Source organism: Pectinophora gossypiella, chromosome Z, assembly GCF_024362695.1.
Source record: "Pectinophora gossypiella chromosome Z, ilPecGoss1.1, whole genome shotgun sequence".
NCBI lineage: Eukaryota > Metazoa > Arthropoda > Insecta > Lepidoptera > Gelechiidae > Pectinophora > Pectinophora gossypiella.
Genome location: NC_065433.1, coordinates 5,417,145 through 5,434,229, shown reverse-complemented (window position 1 = coordinate 5,434,229; position 17,085 = coordinate 5,417,145). Strand labels below are relative to the sequence as shown.

The 17,085-nt window shown below is 41.3% G+C and overlaps 1 protein-coding gene and 1 long non-coding RNA gene across 2 annotated transcripts; one reads left to right on the top strand and one right to left on the bottom strand.

Annotated features, from left to right (window-relative positions):
• The first annotated feature begins 12,007 nt into the window (after nt 1–12,007).
• Nucleotides 12,008–13,144, top strand: LOC126380235 (uncharacterized). The gene has a single exon (XM_050029501.1). The coding sequence runs from the start codon at nt 12,008–12,010 to the stop codon at nt 13,142–13,144; it is 1,137 nt and encodes a 378-aa protein (XP_049885458.1).
• A 219-nt stretch (nt 13,145–13,363) lies between these two features.
• LOC126380178 (uncharacterized) lies at nt 13,364–16,855 on the bottom strand. Its single transcript, XR_007568437.1, has 2 exons — nt 16,567–16,855; nt 13,364–16,431 (listed from the first exon to the last, which is right to left on the bottom strand). It is a non-coding gene; the product is annotated as an uncharacterized LOC126380178 (long non-coding RNA).
• Between the last annotated feature and the right edge of the window lie 230 nt (nt 16,856–17,085).

The following is a 17,085-nucleotide window of genomic DNA, read 5'->3' as shown; positions in this document are numbered from 1 at the left end:
TGTCTGTAAGTATTTTTTTTTATATTCGCCAAGTGGCACCACCACCATCACCTGATTATCCGAAGAAGTAAGATGATTCCGTGCTTCGAAGGGCACGTTAAGCCGTTGGTCCCGGCTATTAGCAATAAAACCAACCCGCATTGGAACAGCGTGGTGGAGTATGCTTTATACCCCCTCCAGTTGACTGAGGGGAGGCCTGTGCGCAGCACCCTCGGTGGAGGGGGAGGCGCCTGACGCGCTCCCATGAGCGCTGGGCCCTAAAGGGCATCCGCCGGCGGGAACGCGGTTGTGTGCAATTGCGTTCCCGTATCCCGGGCGGGGACGCCACACGGCGGCAAGGAGGAACACCGTTGGGTTTTAGTGGGTATACCGGGGCGACACCCGGGGAGTCCCACATAACCACGTCCCCCCCCCCCCCGGGCGGCGTGGTATGCGTAACGCATATCCCAACGTCAAAAAAACAAGGGCCTGTGCCCAGCAGTGGGACGTATATACAGAGTGTTAGTGACATCGTAACGAATACTCAGAGGGATGATTCAGACCATGATTCTGAGTTAATATCAAGTGGAATTTTCCGTCCGTTTATGTTGTTATGTTATTGGCCAAGTATATTGGCTCATTTATGCCTGATGGTAAACATAGAGAAGCCCTAATTTCAGTAGCAACTGAAAAGCAACGCAATGAGTCAATTATACTGAGTTAGTTTTATTTTTGTGGGATTGAGACAAAATACCTATTTTGGGTGTGTGGTTACAGTCATCTAAGGCACACATCATCCTAAACGTAAGAGCTTATACTTGCCTTAATCATTTGTTGATTTTACATTCTATTTAAAGTAAATTATATTTTAAGTAATTTGGTAATATTTAATCTTTGTACGAATATTAACGCATATTTGTCAAACACTACGTCCGTGCCTTACCCAGCAGGATCCTCCTAACACCAGCGTCCTGGTTCACGCCGCGACTTGTGCTGAGTGAGGCCCTTTTATCTCAGGACGCCCACCACCACCTTATGATCATTTTAATGAACATCATCCTATGCTTCTTGTAATTGTTTTGTGAAAAAATTCAGGTGATGTTATTGTCTTGTCTTTGTGTGTGGCGTCCTTTTATAATCAACAATTTCTATTCTATTCTATTCATTTTAACGACCTCCGTAGTCCAGTAGTTGAGCGTTACGCTTATGTACGACCCGGCGGTCCCAGGTTCGAATTCACAAAAAAAAATCATAATCAATATAATCATAATCATAATAAAGAACACAAAATTAAAGATCTTATTCTAAGTAAAACACTTTGTTATCCCTAGTTTGATTAGGACATTACACCTGATTGTCCAAAAGTAAGATGATCCGTGCTTTGGAAGGCACGTTAGGCCGACGGTTACTTACTTATGTAAGTACGTAGTCGTTATATGAGTCATGTCAGGGGCCTTTAGCGGCTTTCTAACGTTAACCCGTTTTTTCACGGGTCCGCTCACTTAACCTGAAGATTTGTCAGGTCCGGGTTTTTAGAGAAGCGACTAATCAAATAAACTTAAGTAATCCAATATTTTATGATTTTTTTGAAAAGCTGCAGTAGTTTTAGGCGGATGAGACGTCAATTATATAAAAATTGACAATTCAAAGTGTAACTATTGAATGAAGATATTTTTGAAATTGAATTTTAATTTGAGGTTCACGCCCACCTGGGCATCCTCACGCCTGTAGTCTTAAACTTTGTATAGAGTGAGAACTTCCAAAGCTTCCCATTATTCCTGCCAAATAACACACCTAAAGAAACATATCTACGAGCAAACCCAGGTTTCCCCTAGTATGTCATTAAAGTAGTACGCAGCGTCCAAGAATGCGATCTAGATCGTCGCGTGCATGGTGGCGCAAGCGCACATTTCACGTGATTTGTCGCAATCGACGTCGTTTGGAAACCATTTGCTTTGTTCAACTCTTCCGCGATGACCCGTTGTTTTCTCTCACTCTTTTTAATGAGAAAACTAAACAAAAAACTGCAGAAAATGATAATTTTCCATTGTAGCGTAAGAATAGCAATAAATGGTGAATATGTGCATACATTTTTTGAATATTGTTTCCTTTACCTGCTTGCTTACCAAGTCAAAGAGCATAATGATTTCGGCACACCCTGGACACTCTATACAAGAACCTCATTCATAGCGTCTGTTGCGAGAGGTTGCAGAGGTCCCGGGTTCGAGTCCTGGTGGAGACGTACCACAAAAATTACTTCGTGATCCCTAGTTTGGTTAGAACATTACAGGCTCATAGCCTGATTGTCCGAAAGTAAGATAATCCGTGCTTCGGAAGGCACGCTAAGCTGTCACGGTTACCACTTACTGATGTAAGTAAGTAATCGTTACATGACCCATGTCATTGGGCCTTTGGCGGCTCAATAGTAACCCTATCACCAGGGTTGATGGGGTCGGTAATCCACCTCACAACCCACACGATAGAAGAACAGTAAGTTGTAGCTGAGACTAACGACTTAACGTGACTTCCGAACACGGAATCATCTTTTTTTTTTCGAAGAATCAGGTTATGTTTTGTTATTGTTAATATTGAGGGACTCACGATTTGGAGGTCGTGATGTCGTAGCTCGTATTTCGTACCAAGCCGAGAAAGGGCGTGACTTTATAATTTATGTTTGGTTTACAAAAAAATTGCATTCAAACCCTAAAGGCAAACTGAACAAACGGCCTTGAATCGCTTTGGTTTCTTCACAACCATAAAATATAAGGTTTATTAGACGTCCGTAAATAAAGATGCGCTAAAGATATCTACTTTGGACCACCCACTTACAAAAAATTTTTGTACATTGAATTTCGTTATACAAAACAATGACCCTAATTTATTCTAAAACCTTTCGAAGAACAATAAACTTAAATAAACTTACATCAGCAATATTCATAGGTGTATAGGTAGAGCCAAATACTAATGTTATCTTAAGTAGTATCTATGTTCTTGTCCGCCGAAAAGGAAATGATTGGCAACCCGTGGTAATACGTGGATAATGTGGTTGATTATATATGTACTTATGTGAACATTATCCTACACCTATTGGTAACATATCATGTATAATTGTTTATTATCCCAAAAAAACCCTTAATTTAAAGCGAACGAGTGAATGAATGAATAACCTGGGCGAAAAACATAAATAAACTTACAACAGCAGTATTTATGGAGATAGGTGGAGCCAAAATTAATACAAACATCTCCTAATGTTATTTTATGTAGTACCTGTCATATTCTTATTCGCCAAAAAGGAATGGGACGTATGATTGAACCTTAATTAAAAGTGAACGAATGAATGAATGAATAATCTGGGCAAATCAAATAGGAAAATTAAACCCGTTCGACGTGAGCTGCAAACTTAATTATGTCGGGTTATTAACCAATTTAAAAAGGAGGGTTGTTTACATCAATGCACAGTCATGAGCCGATGTTGTGATCATGTACCCACTTTAAAACCCTGTCGTACTGTCACATTTGACATTTAATGATATGACATGACATGGTATTAAAGTGTATACACATTAGTACTCGTGTCCGTACAGTATGTTACGTGCATTGATAAATTTTATATTTACTATTAAGATTAATAAATAAAAAAATGTGCGCATTTTAAAAGATCACATAGCTGAAATTACACGTACAATGAAGGAATTTCCAGGCTTTGTTCCCCAAAAATAAGATAGATGACGAGAGAAAGGATAAAAGAAAGATAAAAAGAACTCAAAAACAAAGATAAAAGATGCATATGTCTGTTATTGAAATTATCTTTACAGCGCCATCTATTTTGTTTTTGAGGAACGTAGCGTTGAAAGTCCCTCATTGCAGTTCAATCGACATTTCTATCGATAAATATCCCACTCTACCCGTGACATTTGCAAGACCCCACTTGAGCAAGACCTGTCAGTTCATCGGTTATGGCTGCATAATATAAGGAAGCCCCTGACTGGGACATTTACGTAACATTCCCTTCATCATCCATAATCACTCACGTGCAAAGTTCTATAGCCTTCCAATATGCGGAATTTTACTAAGCGCAAGTGTTGGTCTAGTGGTTAGAGCGTTCGGCTCTCGATCAGGAAGTCCCGGATGCCTGAGAAGATGACAAAAACACTTAGTGTAATGTTTGTGTCTTTTTGTGACTTCAATTTGTAATATTTTGTTACAAATACAAATATACTTTATTGCACCAAAATAAATAATTACAAAAAACTCTTAACTAGGTACATGGAAAACGGCGGCCTTATAGCTTAAAGCGATTTTTTCCAGACACCCATAAGGCGAGAAAAAAATGTAAAAATTGAAATTGAAAGATTGCGGGTACAAACTATAAGTACATCTTACCAATAAATACATGCACAGAAATACAATAACATGCATACAAAAATAAACATATAAGTAAGTAGGTTCCATAAAATAATTTGGATCCGTAAATTAAATGATGGGTTCCGCTCCACCAACCCGCAGAGGAGCAGCGTGGTGAAATATGCTCCATACCCCCCTCCAGTTGTTTGAAGGGAAGTCTGTGCCTAGCAATGGGACGTATACGATGTCACTTACACCTCGTACAAGTACGTACAGGTAGCCATACAAGTGCATATTAGTGTTAGTGACACCGTAACAAATACTGAGGGGGATGATTCAGACCATGGTGCTGAGTTGATTATTATTATTATTAGCCTGTATGATCCCACTGCTGAGCAAAGGCCTCGCCCATGAGGCTTGGGCCTAGGCCTGGGCCTGAGTGGGTCTGAGTTGATATCAAGTAGAATTTCCTGTCGAAAAATTCATGACTATTTTGGCGTTTTTAAAGTTATTTTAAGTTCTATACTCATGCGACGGAAAATTACACTTGATAACTACTCAAAATCATGGTCTGAATAATCCCGCGAAACAGGAGATGACTTCAGCTTGACTCTATGGTCGAAAAGCAATAAAAATAATAAAGTAAACCTTCACACTTCGTGATCACAAAGAAATGCTTGGCAAATTAACATTTCACACTTAACCGTAAATTCTTCGAAAAGTAGACACTTGAATGATGGCAAGAAGATGGAAAACATCTTGTCAGAAAACCAAAACTGCAATAAAATGTACATGACACCTTTTATTACAACTATTTTAAGGCTCTGAACTTTCTAGATTGGATTAAATTTTTTTTGTCGAAGTGTATGTCGACCTATAATCTGTCTGTCTATCCATCTGTCACTATCCTTTTTCTGAAAGGCATTTAACATTAGTTACAAAAAGTGATAGGCTCGAGCATCAAACCCGAAACTAATTTAAAACATATCGTAAATTCAAGCTTCTAAGTCAATGTCTACAAAATATACAGACACTTATAACCTGTACTTCATCATCATAAACAGCCTATGTACGTCCCACTGCTGGGCACAGGCCTCCCCTCAATTAACCGGAAGGGGTATGGAGCATACTCCACCACGCTGCTCCACTGCGGTTTGGTGGAGGTGATTTTACGTCTAATAGCCGGGATCAACGGCTTAACGTGCCCTCCGAAGCACGGAATCATATTACTTTTTCAGACAATCAGGTGATTCAAGCCTGGAAAGTCCTTACCAAACAAAGGACAGTCTCACAAAGTGATTTCGACAATGTCCACATCGGGAATCGAACCCGGAGCTCCAGACCGCGAGCCTTACTCTCAAACCACTAGACCACGGAGGTTGTTAACCTGTACTTACTTCTCAGTAATTCATTCTCCAGCGCCTGCCTACTACGCCTTAAATAAAAAGCAAGCCTCACTTACCCCGAAATTACCTTGATTTAATTACAGTATCTTTCTTTAAAAGGCCAACTACACTTCCTAGATCATCAGTGATACTTAATTATGAACCCGGAGTTTACATTATCCTCGTGCCACGTTACATCCGGGGTAGACAGAGAGATTTAGTATCACATGCCATTGAAAAGCCGTACCGCCTTATTACAAAAAAAAATATAATTTAGTCGAGACTATTCACAGGACAAGTATCAATAATCAACAAACAGACACAGAAACAGAAATTGCTCTAGAGCAATAAGGCCGCCCAAATTGTACTGTATTCATGTGTTATGTCTGTTTGTTAAAATTTAGTTCTGTACAATAAAGTACTTATATTTGAATTTGTTTTGATTTGATTTGACAACCTAAGATCAACCCATAAAAAACAACGTAAGTAATCGTAACCTTTAACACAACAATAGTTCTTATAAGGATAGATTTATTTTCACAATCCTCGTAAAATGTTGATGACGACAGAATGGCAAAACTCACTCGCATGATGTAGGTGTAATTATGGTGATCACGGTTACAAAACAAACTACATAGACATAAACAATGTTGTACAATAACACACCTACGCTATTTTTTTACAAAATATATTGACATTCGTTTCAAAATCAAAATCAAAAATCAAAATAGTTTATTTGCTTTAAATAGTACATCAATATATAACCTCGTTATTGGGACTTCCTAGTAAGCCTCATGTAAAGACCTGTGTCAGGAAGCCCCGCTCTTCCTAATTGCTATTACAACTTTGATAGTACATATATCTATTTATTTCTTTTAACAAAAATAATCAACGTTTAAATAAAGATAAATACTTATGAGATAAGATGTGTGTGTGTGTGTGTTTGTGTGTGTGATTTGTAGTTTGATTTTAGATTTAAAACTCATGGGCATAGGCCTCCCCAATCAACCGGAGACGATGTGGAGCATAGTCGAATTCACCGCGCTGCTCCATTGCGGGTTACCCTCCACTAACCCGTTATAGCCCATTTGAGCTAGTAGCCCGGGACCAATGGCTTAACATGCTTTTCGAAGCACAGAATCATCTTACTTTTCCGGACAATCTGATTCAGTCTGCAACGACCTAGTCAAAGGACAGTCTCACAAAATTTTCGACGATGTCCCCATCGGGAAGCAAACCTGGGCTTCCAGATCGTGAACCTAATGCTTTATCACACTAGGACACCATGGTTGCACCACAAGGGGAAAATTCTTCGGGATTTGGTTGCCGGCAACATTTGGTTTTGAAACCAGGATACATTTTTTAATGGCGCAACTGTGGTGGTTCTATTATGGTGTACTGAAACTGGGACCTTAAGACTAAAAATAAGTAGTACCCAAAGTTATAAGCACAATATTTTTAATTATATTATTGTACAAAGATAATGCGTATAATGCATATTTGAGAGTAAGTATCTGAAATTCTAAGGCAAGCTATGTAGGTACGATAATGTCTCTCTCTCTATTTAAGAGCTGCGCTCTTGTCGGTGGAGTAACCGACAATGTACGATAATGTACCAAGTGATAAAGCAAATAAAATATAAAATGCCTCGAGATCATGTGCATATTAAAAGCATAATTATAAGTGTATTAGCCGTGGTAGCCCAGTTGATAGAACGCTTGCCTCTCACTTTGAGGTCGCAGGTTCGAATCCAGCACAGGCCTAAACCAGTACTTGTCGAATTTGTTTTCGAATTTAAGTTTGGTTCAGAAATGATTATCACGTGCTCTGCGGTGAAGGAAAACATCGCGAGGAAATCCACATTCCCGAGAGATGGATTTTCGGAATTATGTGTACCTAACCTAACCTGTATTAGGCTGGTTTTTCCTTCGCGGGTTTGAAGGTCAGACAGGCAGTCGCTTCTGTATCAAACCGGATCTGTCAAATGTTCAGGTTAGGGCTTATACCCTGTAAAAAATGCGGTAATGCTAGGGAGATGATGATGAGTTGAATTACTTCGATGTGGCCTTTTTAACCCCCCAGATATTACGAGTTTTCATACAAACGGGTTACTTAATTAGATAATAAAGACAGAATGAAGGCTTTGATGAGATTGGAAGAAGCTAAAGTGTGTGTACGCAGTATCTTTTTTTTTTTGGTAACGAAGGGGAAATCATCATGGATACCTCGCCACCCGGGGGAGCGACGAGGTTATGTCGGACTCCTACCGACTAAAACCCCTCCGATGGCCCTCAGCTGTGCATGTCGGGGAGCTCCGGGATCTCTGTCGAACGCACCGGTGCTCCCCTCGCACTTGCTTTCAATAAAGCGCGTCCCGGGGTAGATCCCCACCCCTACGCCATCCCAGTTTTACGGCGATGCGAGGCCATATCGCATTGCCGTCCATCCCGGAGATCGTGTGTTGAGTGGTTCGGGCCCCCGCCCTTATCACTCACGATCCCCAGTGTCCCCTTTCAGTCGCCTCTTACGACAGGCAGGGGGTACCGCAGCCCTATTCTTGCGCCCGGAACTACAGGGCGGACTCGGCTAGACAGTTGCGGCTACCGCCGCCACCGTACGTCGCCGACGTCTCCTTCTCAACGAGACGTGATCATATTTACGTACGTGCGTGTATTATAAGTAATATTCTCTATTTGTATCTGTGATAATACCACACGATGTAAACGCCTTGATCTGACGTTCGTGGAACTTTCCAAACACGGATGTCTCCGATTAGTTCAGCTAAAAATTAACGCACGCTTTTTCATGAATGCAGGAAATCCCGAGGTACGGTCAACATATTCATCACGGTGCATTCATCTGCAAGTTTCCAGCGCAAGAACCATTTCCCGGTTCAACATTCTCACAATTAACTTCCTATTACAAAGATTGTCGAGGAAAATTTGACGCAGATGCGACACATCGCGATGGGGCGGACTTTGTTTTGTACCTACGCGAATGGATTACAGATTTACGGAAAAAGAGTGAGGTATATATTAGTAAGGTAGTTGAGATTTTTTCATTTCATATTATGAGAGTAATCGTTTATATACTTCTTCTTAGAAACTAATTTTTGACAAAATGCTTTTTTTATTATGTAGATACATTTAATATTCTTTTATTTTTCTAAAATGCACCAGCATAGCAAATTGTTATGTAGAATTCAATCTTTGACAGCCCTTTCAGCGAGTCTCGGGTTATAGTGAGTGGCTCTACGTCGTGTTTGTCAATTGTTTGTAACAATTGTTCCAAAGACGTTATTATTAAACCGTGGAAACTAGTTGAAGTCCATCCATCATAGTTGGAGTTACAAATATCATTGTTGTTCTAGAATTTTAGCGAATAGGTACAATCTACAGTCTCGTCTGGTTATTAATCTTTGCGATATCGTGAGAACAATCCGTACTTGAACTTAACACGCGGATTGTCTCTCACAATGATGGGAAGACGCTGCATCGCAGAAAGCTTCATAATTATAATATGGTGACAACACTTCAATACAACATTTTTTGACTTGACCTGGTTTTGACTGTCGGCATTTTTTTTTTACCCTACCTATCTTATTTTTAAAGAAATGTAGATAATAGCAACACTAGAAATAAAATAATAATTATTATTATACTTAATTGAGGGATTGTGTCCTCTAACATGATGGACTAATGTTATGGGCGATAGGCTGATCCCTTATCACCATAAGGTTCATCATATCCAGCTTACGACATCGTATCAACAGTGGCTGCAAGTTGTCTTTGATTACTTGTGGCTCTGCCCACCCCATTAGGGATTACGGGCGTGAGTTTATGTATGTATGTATGTATTATACTTAATTAGAGACGTCCTTAAAAAAGGTTTAGTATGATCTACTTTGAACCGGCGGCGGCGCGGCGTGCTTGTATGAAACGATTGATGAATGTGGAGGAAGCACGAGAAGTGTGTCAGAATCGAAGCAAATGGAATTCGAAAGTCTCTGCTTATCCCGGTGAGAAATAGGCGTAAGTTTATGTATGAGTATGTATGAAGAAATAAAACAAATTTTACATGTCATAAATCGGGAGGTGATTAAGCCTGCAATGTGCTAACCAAACAAAAGATTTGTGATAAGTCCCCCGTTGACCCGGACGCTGTAACTTCTAGACCACATGACGTATCACCTATCACGCTAAGGGTGGGTAATGCCAATCCTAGAAACTTATATATTTAATTAATAATTTACTGTATACAGAAGAACACAATTACAACACAAAGGTAAGTAACAAAAAGCACTGCTGATAGATTTAACAATGAAGAAAGTAAAGAACGAAACTTCTTTGGCCGCTGTTTGAAAATAGTATGAATAACTACATGCACACATTTATCACTAATTTAAGAGCTACGCTCTTGTCGGTGTAGAATTCTCCGGGCTACTTTTTTAGGTAAAAAATAATAATATGGTTTCCCTTTTGCCTTCGCAGTACTCTGTCTGACACGAGTGGGATGGCGCCCAGAGTAGTCTATTTCAAAGCCGAGCTAGGACTCCTGTCCTCCGCCTCTGTACTGACAGTTGCTGCTGCCCTCTGTCAGTATACAGTGCCCCTTCTGTCTTGCATTACCGTACCGATGACTCCCATTTCCATCAGTGCAACCGTTAAGGTCTTCACCCGTATCTCTGGGCAAGAATTTTACGTTATACCCCTTAGGTCGGGGTTCATATCCGAACTTAGCTACCGTCTCACTCCGGCCTACTGAAGCAAGAGGCGCTCACCACCGCGGCAAGGACACGCCGAACAAGATTTGCCCCAATGGAGGGCAAAGAAGATGACTCTGTTCCCCCTGGCCGGGTTAATGGCAAGACCATTCAAAAATTCAAAAATATTTATTTTTCAAAATTGGCTTACAAAGTTAGCGCTTTTTGAACGTCAAAAAATTAAATTACATAACTAGCTGTAAAACTACTACCACATCGGAATCTGTAACGCTGAGGAAAAGACGTGGCCAGAAAACCTCCCAGCACAGGGCCCTAGTCCTACTGTTTTATGTTTTCATTAACCCCCTGTTTCCCACCGGGGTAAGAAAAAGCTATAAAATTCCGTTTACTTCGTTACTGACATAGCTCTTGCTTCCTTCACATGAGAAAAAGTAATTATTTACTTACAGAGTTATTATAAAATGAAGACTAAAAGATGAACTAGGTTTAAAATATAGCCCAAAAACTAAAATACAGCAAAGACAATCTACTGTCGCAGATTCTGCATAGAATTATTTTGACTTGTTAGTTTCATTAAAATCCGCCGACTTCTTTCGTGGCGCTGATTATTATTTTACGCTAGTTTATCTTTGAACTTGATTTTTCAATAACACAATGTTTAATCTTTGGTTAGTTCCGATTGACTGCTTGCCCGTTACGCCAATGTCAAACATGGTCCCATCATATACCTTTAACTTCTAAATAATTGATGCTTGTAAAAATAATCCGTCCTGCTTCACATCAAGCCGTGGTTACTCTAACGATTGAGGTGTTCGGTTTTGTCTAAGAAACAGTACAAAGCCATTGTCAACATCAATCCGTTGGCCCAGACTACAATTTTAAACGGGTTATATAACCGTCTCGACACTGTCTGCGCATGCGCAACAAGTATCTCTGTTTATACCTACGCGCCGTAATTGTCTACCTACTTACTAAGTTTATAGGTTTGTGAAATGTATATAAGTAACTACTAGGACTATACAATTAGGATACACGCACAAACACACACACACACACACACACACACACCATAAACTTATTAGCATATTTGTGTAGAACTTGCTATTATGGAAGAGCAGAGTCTCCTGACATGCTTAAAAGGAGACTCTAATCACCTTTATGACGGAGTGACGTCACGGACGTTGTGTTTATATGTGGAACGTCCTATCGCTGCGACTTTTAAAAATACTTAAAAACACCACGAGAGTGCGTTAACTACTTAGATACATAAAGTAGCCTCCAGTGAGCAATATATATTGTGGGATAAGTGTGCAGTGCTAAGACTACTGTATAAAACCTAAAATAAAATACGGCCCGGACAAGCGAGGAAAAAGTGTACCCACATATAAAAATATAAACAATACACAGTGTTAAATATCATTTATTTTCAATAGTTAAAATCAATAAATTGGTAATTAAACAAAGTAAAAAAAAAGGAAACAGAATTACAACATATATAAACACTTAAGTACACAAAAGTCAACGCCATCTAGTGGAACTACAGAGATCTAGCGTAACATTAAACGATCGAGTTAAAATGCCAGTGAAGTGCAGTGCGTGTTGCAAGTATATGTCAGTTATAGAGGGCATTGTTTGTCCCAGTTGTAAGGAGTCAAACCACAGATCGTGTGTAAACATACCTAAGGATGCTCAAGTGCACAGCTCCTGGCTATGTCCGAGTTGTAAAGCCAGGCTGCCAACGAGGAATGAAAATAGCACGCCCCTTCGTGGTATGAGTGCCGCCTACGTGTTGGACGCCTCCATGTCCGAGCCGACGGTTGTCACCCAGCCAGCCAGCATAGAGCTGGATGATACTGCTGGCGTGCTTAACAACACAGCGCTCGACAATACAGTGGAGTGCGGGGGGCCGGAGTCCGACCTGTCTACAGAATTGCGGCAGTTCCGGGAGGAGATGCGGCGGACTCGAGAGGAGTTCCGCGCATTCCGCCAGGACATGCAGGATCTGCGTGCCCTGGTGTCCTCATGTGACACACGGCTTAGCAAGCTGGAGACTAGGGTCGACGAAATGGAGCGGATTGCGGGTATGGGCGGAGACGGAGCCCACGGTGAGCTCATCGGTATGCTGGAGAGCACAGTCGCCCAGCTGAGGCAGGATCTCGATGATCGTGATCAGGAGCTACTCCTGAACGACATCGAGATCTCAGGAGTCCCCGAGGAGAATGGAGAGAGCGTCGCCCACCTCGTTACGGCGTGCGCCGCGAAGCTCGGCGTGACGGTCGACGAACGTGACATCGTTAGGTGTATGCGTGTGGGTGGGCGGCGCGAGGGGAGCGAGGGCAAGCCGCGCCCGCGCAACATCGCCGTGCGCCTCGCCCGCCGCTCCACTCGCGACCGGTTCCTCCATGAAGCGCGCGTGCGGCGCACCGCCACCACGGAGGGAACGGGCCTACGCTCTGAGCCTCGGCGATTTTATGTAAACGAGCGGCTCACAAAAAACAATCGCATGCTGTTCGGCCGAGCGCGTAAATTAGCTAGCTCTTTAAGTTGGCGGTATGTATGGACGCGTGACGGCAAAATTTTTACCCGCCGAGACCAGGGCGATCCGGTAAACCGGATTAGGTCGGAAAAAGACCTAGTTAGTGTTTTTGGTCCGGCGCGCGTTCGTCCTGCTCCCGCAGCTGGCGAGAGCAATGTACTTATTGATGCGATATAATAATGTTGTACCTTTCATTGCACCGTATCTCTGTCCTTGTCTGTTGTTTACACTGTGTTTGTTTCTATCGATGTTCTGCGTTATCAAAATGTATGTTTGCTACGTCATGCGGCTTGGTCATTTGTGGTGGAATGCGCAAATCGTTACTAAAAGGTATGTTTATGTAGTGTACGGTGTCATATTACGTATAATAAAATATATTACAAACAAACAGTTACACATGATTAGTATATTATATTTCGTTTCCAGTATTTCATTATTAATCACTATATTAACAAAACACCTTCGAAAATGTATACGTTATATCATGAGTACATTTTCATTCTTAGGTAATATATTATTACACAAACACCAACATGCACACATACCTAAACATTACTTTACAACGCTATTAAAACAATATAATTTGATTGGCACAAATTACTATGTCGTGGGAAAATCTTGCAATTCTTACTTTTTAATTTTTAATTCAATACTAATACAATACTTTAAGATAACATATGATAATAATAATATTCAATAATAAACGAAAGTTAAAAGTTGGACTATTTAATGCTGGATCACTGGGAACTGGGCATGACGAGTTTCTCGTGGCGATGGACCGTCATAACGTAGATGTAATGGCCATCAATGAGACCTGGATACGGGAGGGACAGGAGGGCCGCGCGCCTGCCGTGCCGGGATACCGGCTGCGGAACACACCACGCCCGCCCGGGCGCCGGAAGCGGGGGGGCGGAGTCGGATTTTATATCCGACGTGGTGTCACCGCGCGAGTGCTGGCCCATCCACAAACACCACCGGTGGAACAGATGTGGCTAGGGGTCACAGTTGGTAGTTGTAAGCTAGTGATAGGTACTGCGTACAGGCCAGACTGGGTGACTGAGGGTCTACTTATAGATGCTCTTTCTTCGTCCCTGGAAACGTTCACCTGGTGTAGTAACGTCGTACTACTGGGCGACTTTAATATTGACGTCGCCGTGCCGTCATTGGCTAGTGTCAGAAAACTTAACCAATTCTTAGCTGCTTTTAAACTCTCGCAACTGGTCACCGACTACACGCATTTCACTTCTCACAGCCAAAAGACTATCGATCTAGTATGCACCGATATAAAGGGGTGTACAGTAACAGTGGACTACATTCCGGATCTTGGTAGACATGCCTTTATCGCATGCCTACTCAATATACCAAAATTTAAACCCTCTCCTGTTAAAGTCACGCGACGGGCACTTAAAGACATACATGTCGACACATTTAGAGATCATCTTGCCTCAATAGATTGGGGCAATGTCGAAGCAGTCACCGACGTAAATATTATGGTATCAATGTTTAATTCAGCTATTGTTGCACTATTCGATTTGCACGCTCCATCCAAAACTTTCAGCATGCGTCATCACCAGTACCCTTGGATTACGTACAATGTAAAAATGATGATGAAAAGACGAGATGAAGCATATGCTAGGGCGCGTATAAGTGGCTGTGGCTCCCATAAGGCGTACTATAAGGATCTCAAGTATACTGTGGAGAAGGCATTAGCGAGCGAAAAGCAAGCGTATTATGATCATTACGTTAATACCAACTATAACGACCCTCGTACACTCTGGACACATATAAAAAAAAACGTTAGGATTAAATGCAAACCTGATTTTCCTACATGTATTTTTAAGGATCCTGAAGCAATAAATAATCACTTTCTAGACGTACCTAATGGGGGATCGGTGCCGGTTTCAAATCTTATTTTTTTTAAGGAACAACGCAAGATCTCTTCCACATTTATACTGAGAAAGGTCTCTGAGGGGGACGTACTGAGGGAGTTACAGTCGCTTCGTTCAAGCGCCGTTGGCGTCGACGGTATTTCCTTAGACATGATAATAATGTCACTACCCGAAATCTCGTCAGTGCTAACATCTATTGTGAATAGATCGATCGAAACCTGCACGTTTCCTAAACTGTGGCAGAGTGCAATCGTCAAACCACTGCCAAAGAACTCCAGTCCCTCCTCCCTAAAAGATTTGCGCCCTATTAGCATATTGCCTTGCATTTCAAAGATCTTAGAGAAGATCGTGGCGAAGCAGATGAGACTGTTTTTAGAAGCAAATGCTTTGCTTCCAGAGCTACAGTCGGGTTTCAGGAAATCTTATAGTACAACCACTGCTTTGCTGAATGTGGTGGACGACATTCTAGCCGCACAAGATGACGGGCAGGGTACAGTATTGGCGCTGCTGGACTTTTCTAGGGCGTTTGACTGCATAGATGTTTCTCTATTACTGGCAAAGTTACATTATTATGGTTTTGGTGCTTCTGCCATTCAATGGTTCGACAGTTACTTTAAATATCGTAACCAATACGTCCAAATACAGAATGATCATGGCGAACCGATGGTGTCCCTTCCCAGGCCTGTCACTCGTGGTGTTCCGCAGGGCTCCATCTTGGGCCCACTGTTATTTATCATCTATAGTGCCGATGTCGTAACTCATATTGAGCATTGCAAATATCATATATATGCTGACGATATACAACTATATATATCATGTAAACCCGGCGATACACATTCCGCTATAGACAAATTAAACGATGACCTAGAAAGGATCACTTTGTGGTCAGAGTCTAATTCATTGGTTTTGAATGGAAGCAAAACCAAATACATGATATTGGGCTCTAAACAACAGGTAAGTAAAATATCTAATGAAGGTGCTAATGTGGTCATTAGAGGGGAAGCCGTGGAGCGTGTCACGGAAGCTAGGAATTTGGGACTTCTCATGGACGAAGAACTGAGGTTCGACAAATATATAGTTAACACTGCAGCAAATTGTTTTTATCGTCTCAAGACATTATACCAAATCAGGAACTATATTAATACTGAGACCCGCATCAAACTTTGCGACACTCTTGTTATGTCGAAATTTAACTATATGGATGTAGTATATGGTCCGCGACTCCTTACCCGGTCACAAAAACTCATACAAAGAGTTCAAAATGCCTGCGCACGATTTTGCTTCAATATACCACCACGCACACACGTCACGCCATTTATAAACAATGCCAATATTATGAAGATGAATGCACGGAGACAACTACATCTTGCAACGCTCTTGTTTGGTGTAGTGAAACATCATACGCCGCCGTATCTCGCTGAGAAATTGGTGTGGTCACGTGACGTGAAGTCGTACAAAACTCGCTCGACGTATTACTCACTGGCAATACCGCGTCACCGTACTACTGCCTTCCGCGGGAGTTTCAGGTTCGCCGCGTCCAAGTGCTGGAACGATCTGCCGCCTCCATTACGTAGTCTGAAAACGATACACAATTTTAAATCTCATTTTAAAAAACATCTTTTGAATTTACAAAAAAGTGTCATTTAAGCAATATAAATTTCTTGCATATTTAAATTATTTCACATTAAATTACACTAATGTCTTACTTACCTCAGTGGATCAGACACGAAGGTTTTGCGGAGTCGTACTAGCGGCGTGGATGCGACGATACCACGCGGTCTTGGTTTTTCACTGTTTTCATTACACTGCATCCATTGACCACAATGTACCTATGTATTATTGCTGAGCTCAATTCGTTTATCTATCGATTTTTATTACTTTTTCAATTATGAACAAATTGTGAAGTAAACAAATAAATGATAATCACTGTCTTATTGACGTTGATAGTATTGGATTGCATCGAATGCGCAATTGGTGTAGTGCCTGCTCGGCGACGCGGACGGCGGGCGACTGAATCTTATCTATGCAACCATTGCAGCCATAAAAAATGATGCTTTGTCCCTGTTGATCTGCGGCCGACCGGTGCGGGACCATTGCCTAACACACACACACACGTACACACTCCTACATCTTATTCGTTCAAATATTTATTTTATTAACCTGCTCACGATTGTTTTTACTTGTTTTTCTTTATGAGTTTGCACAATATATAATTAATATATATTATAC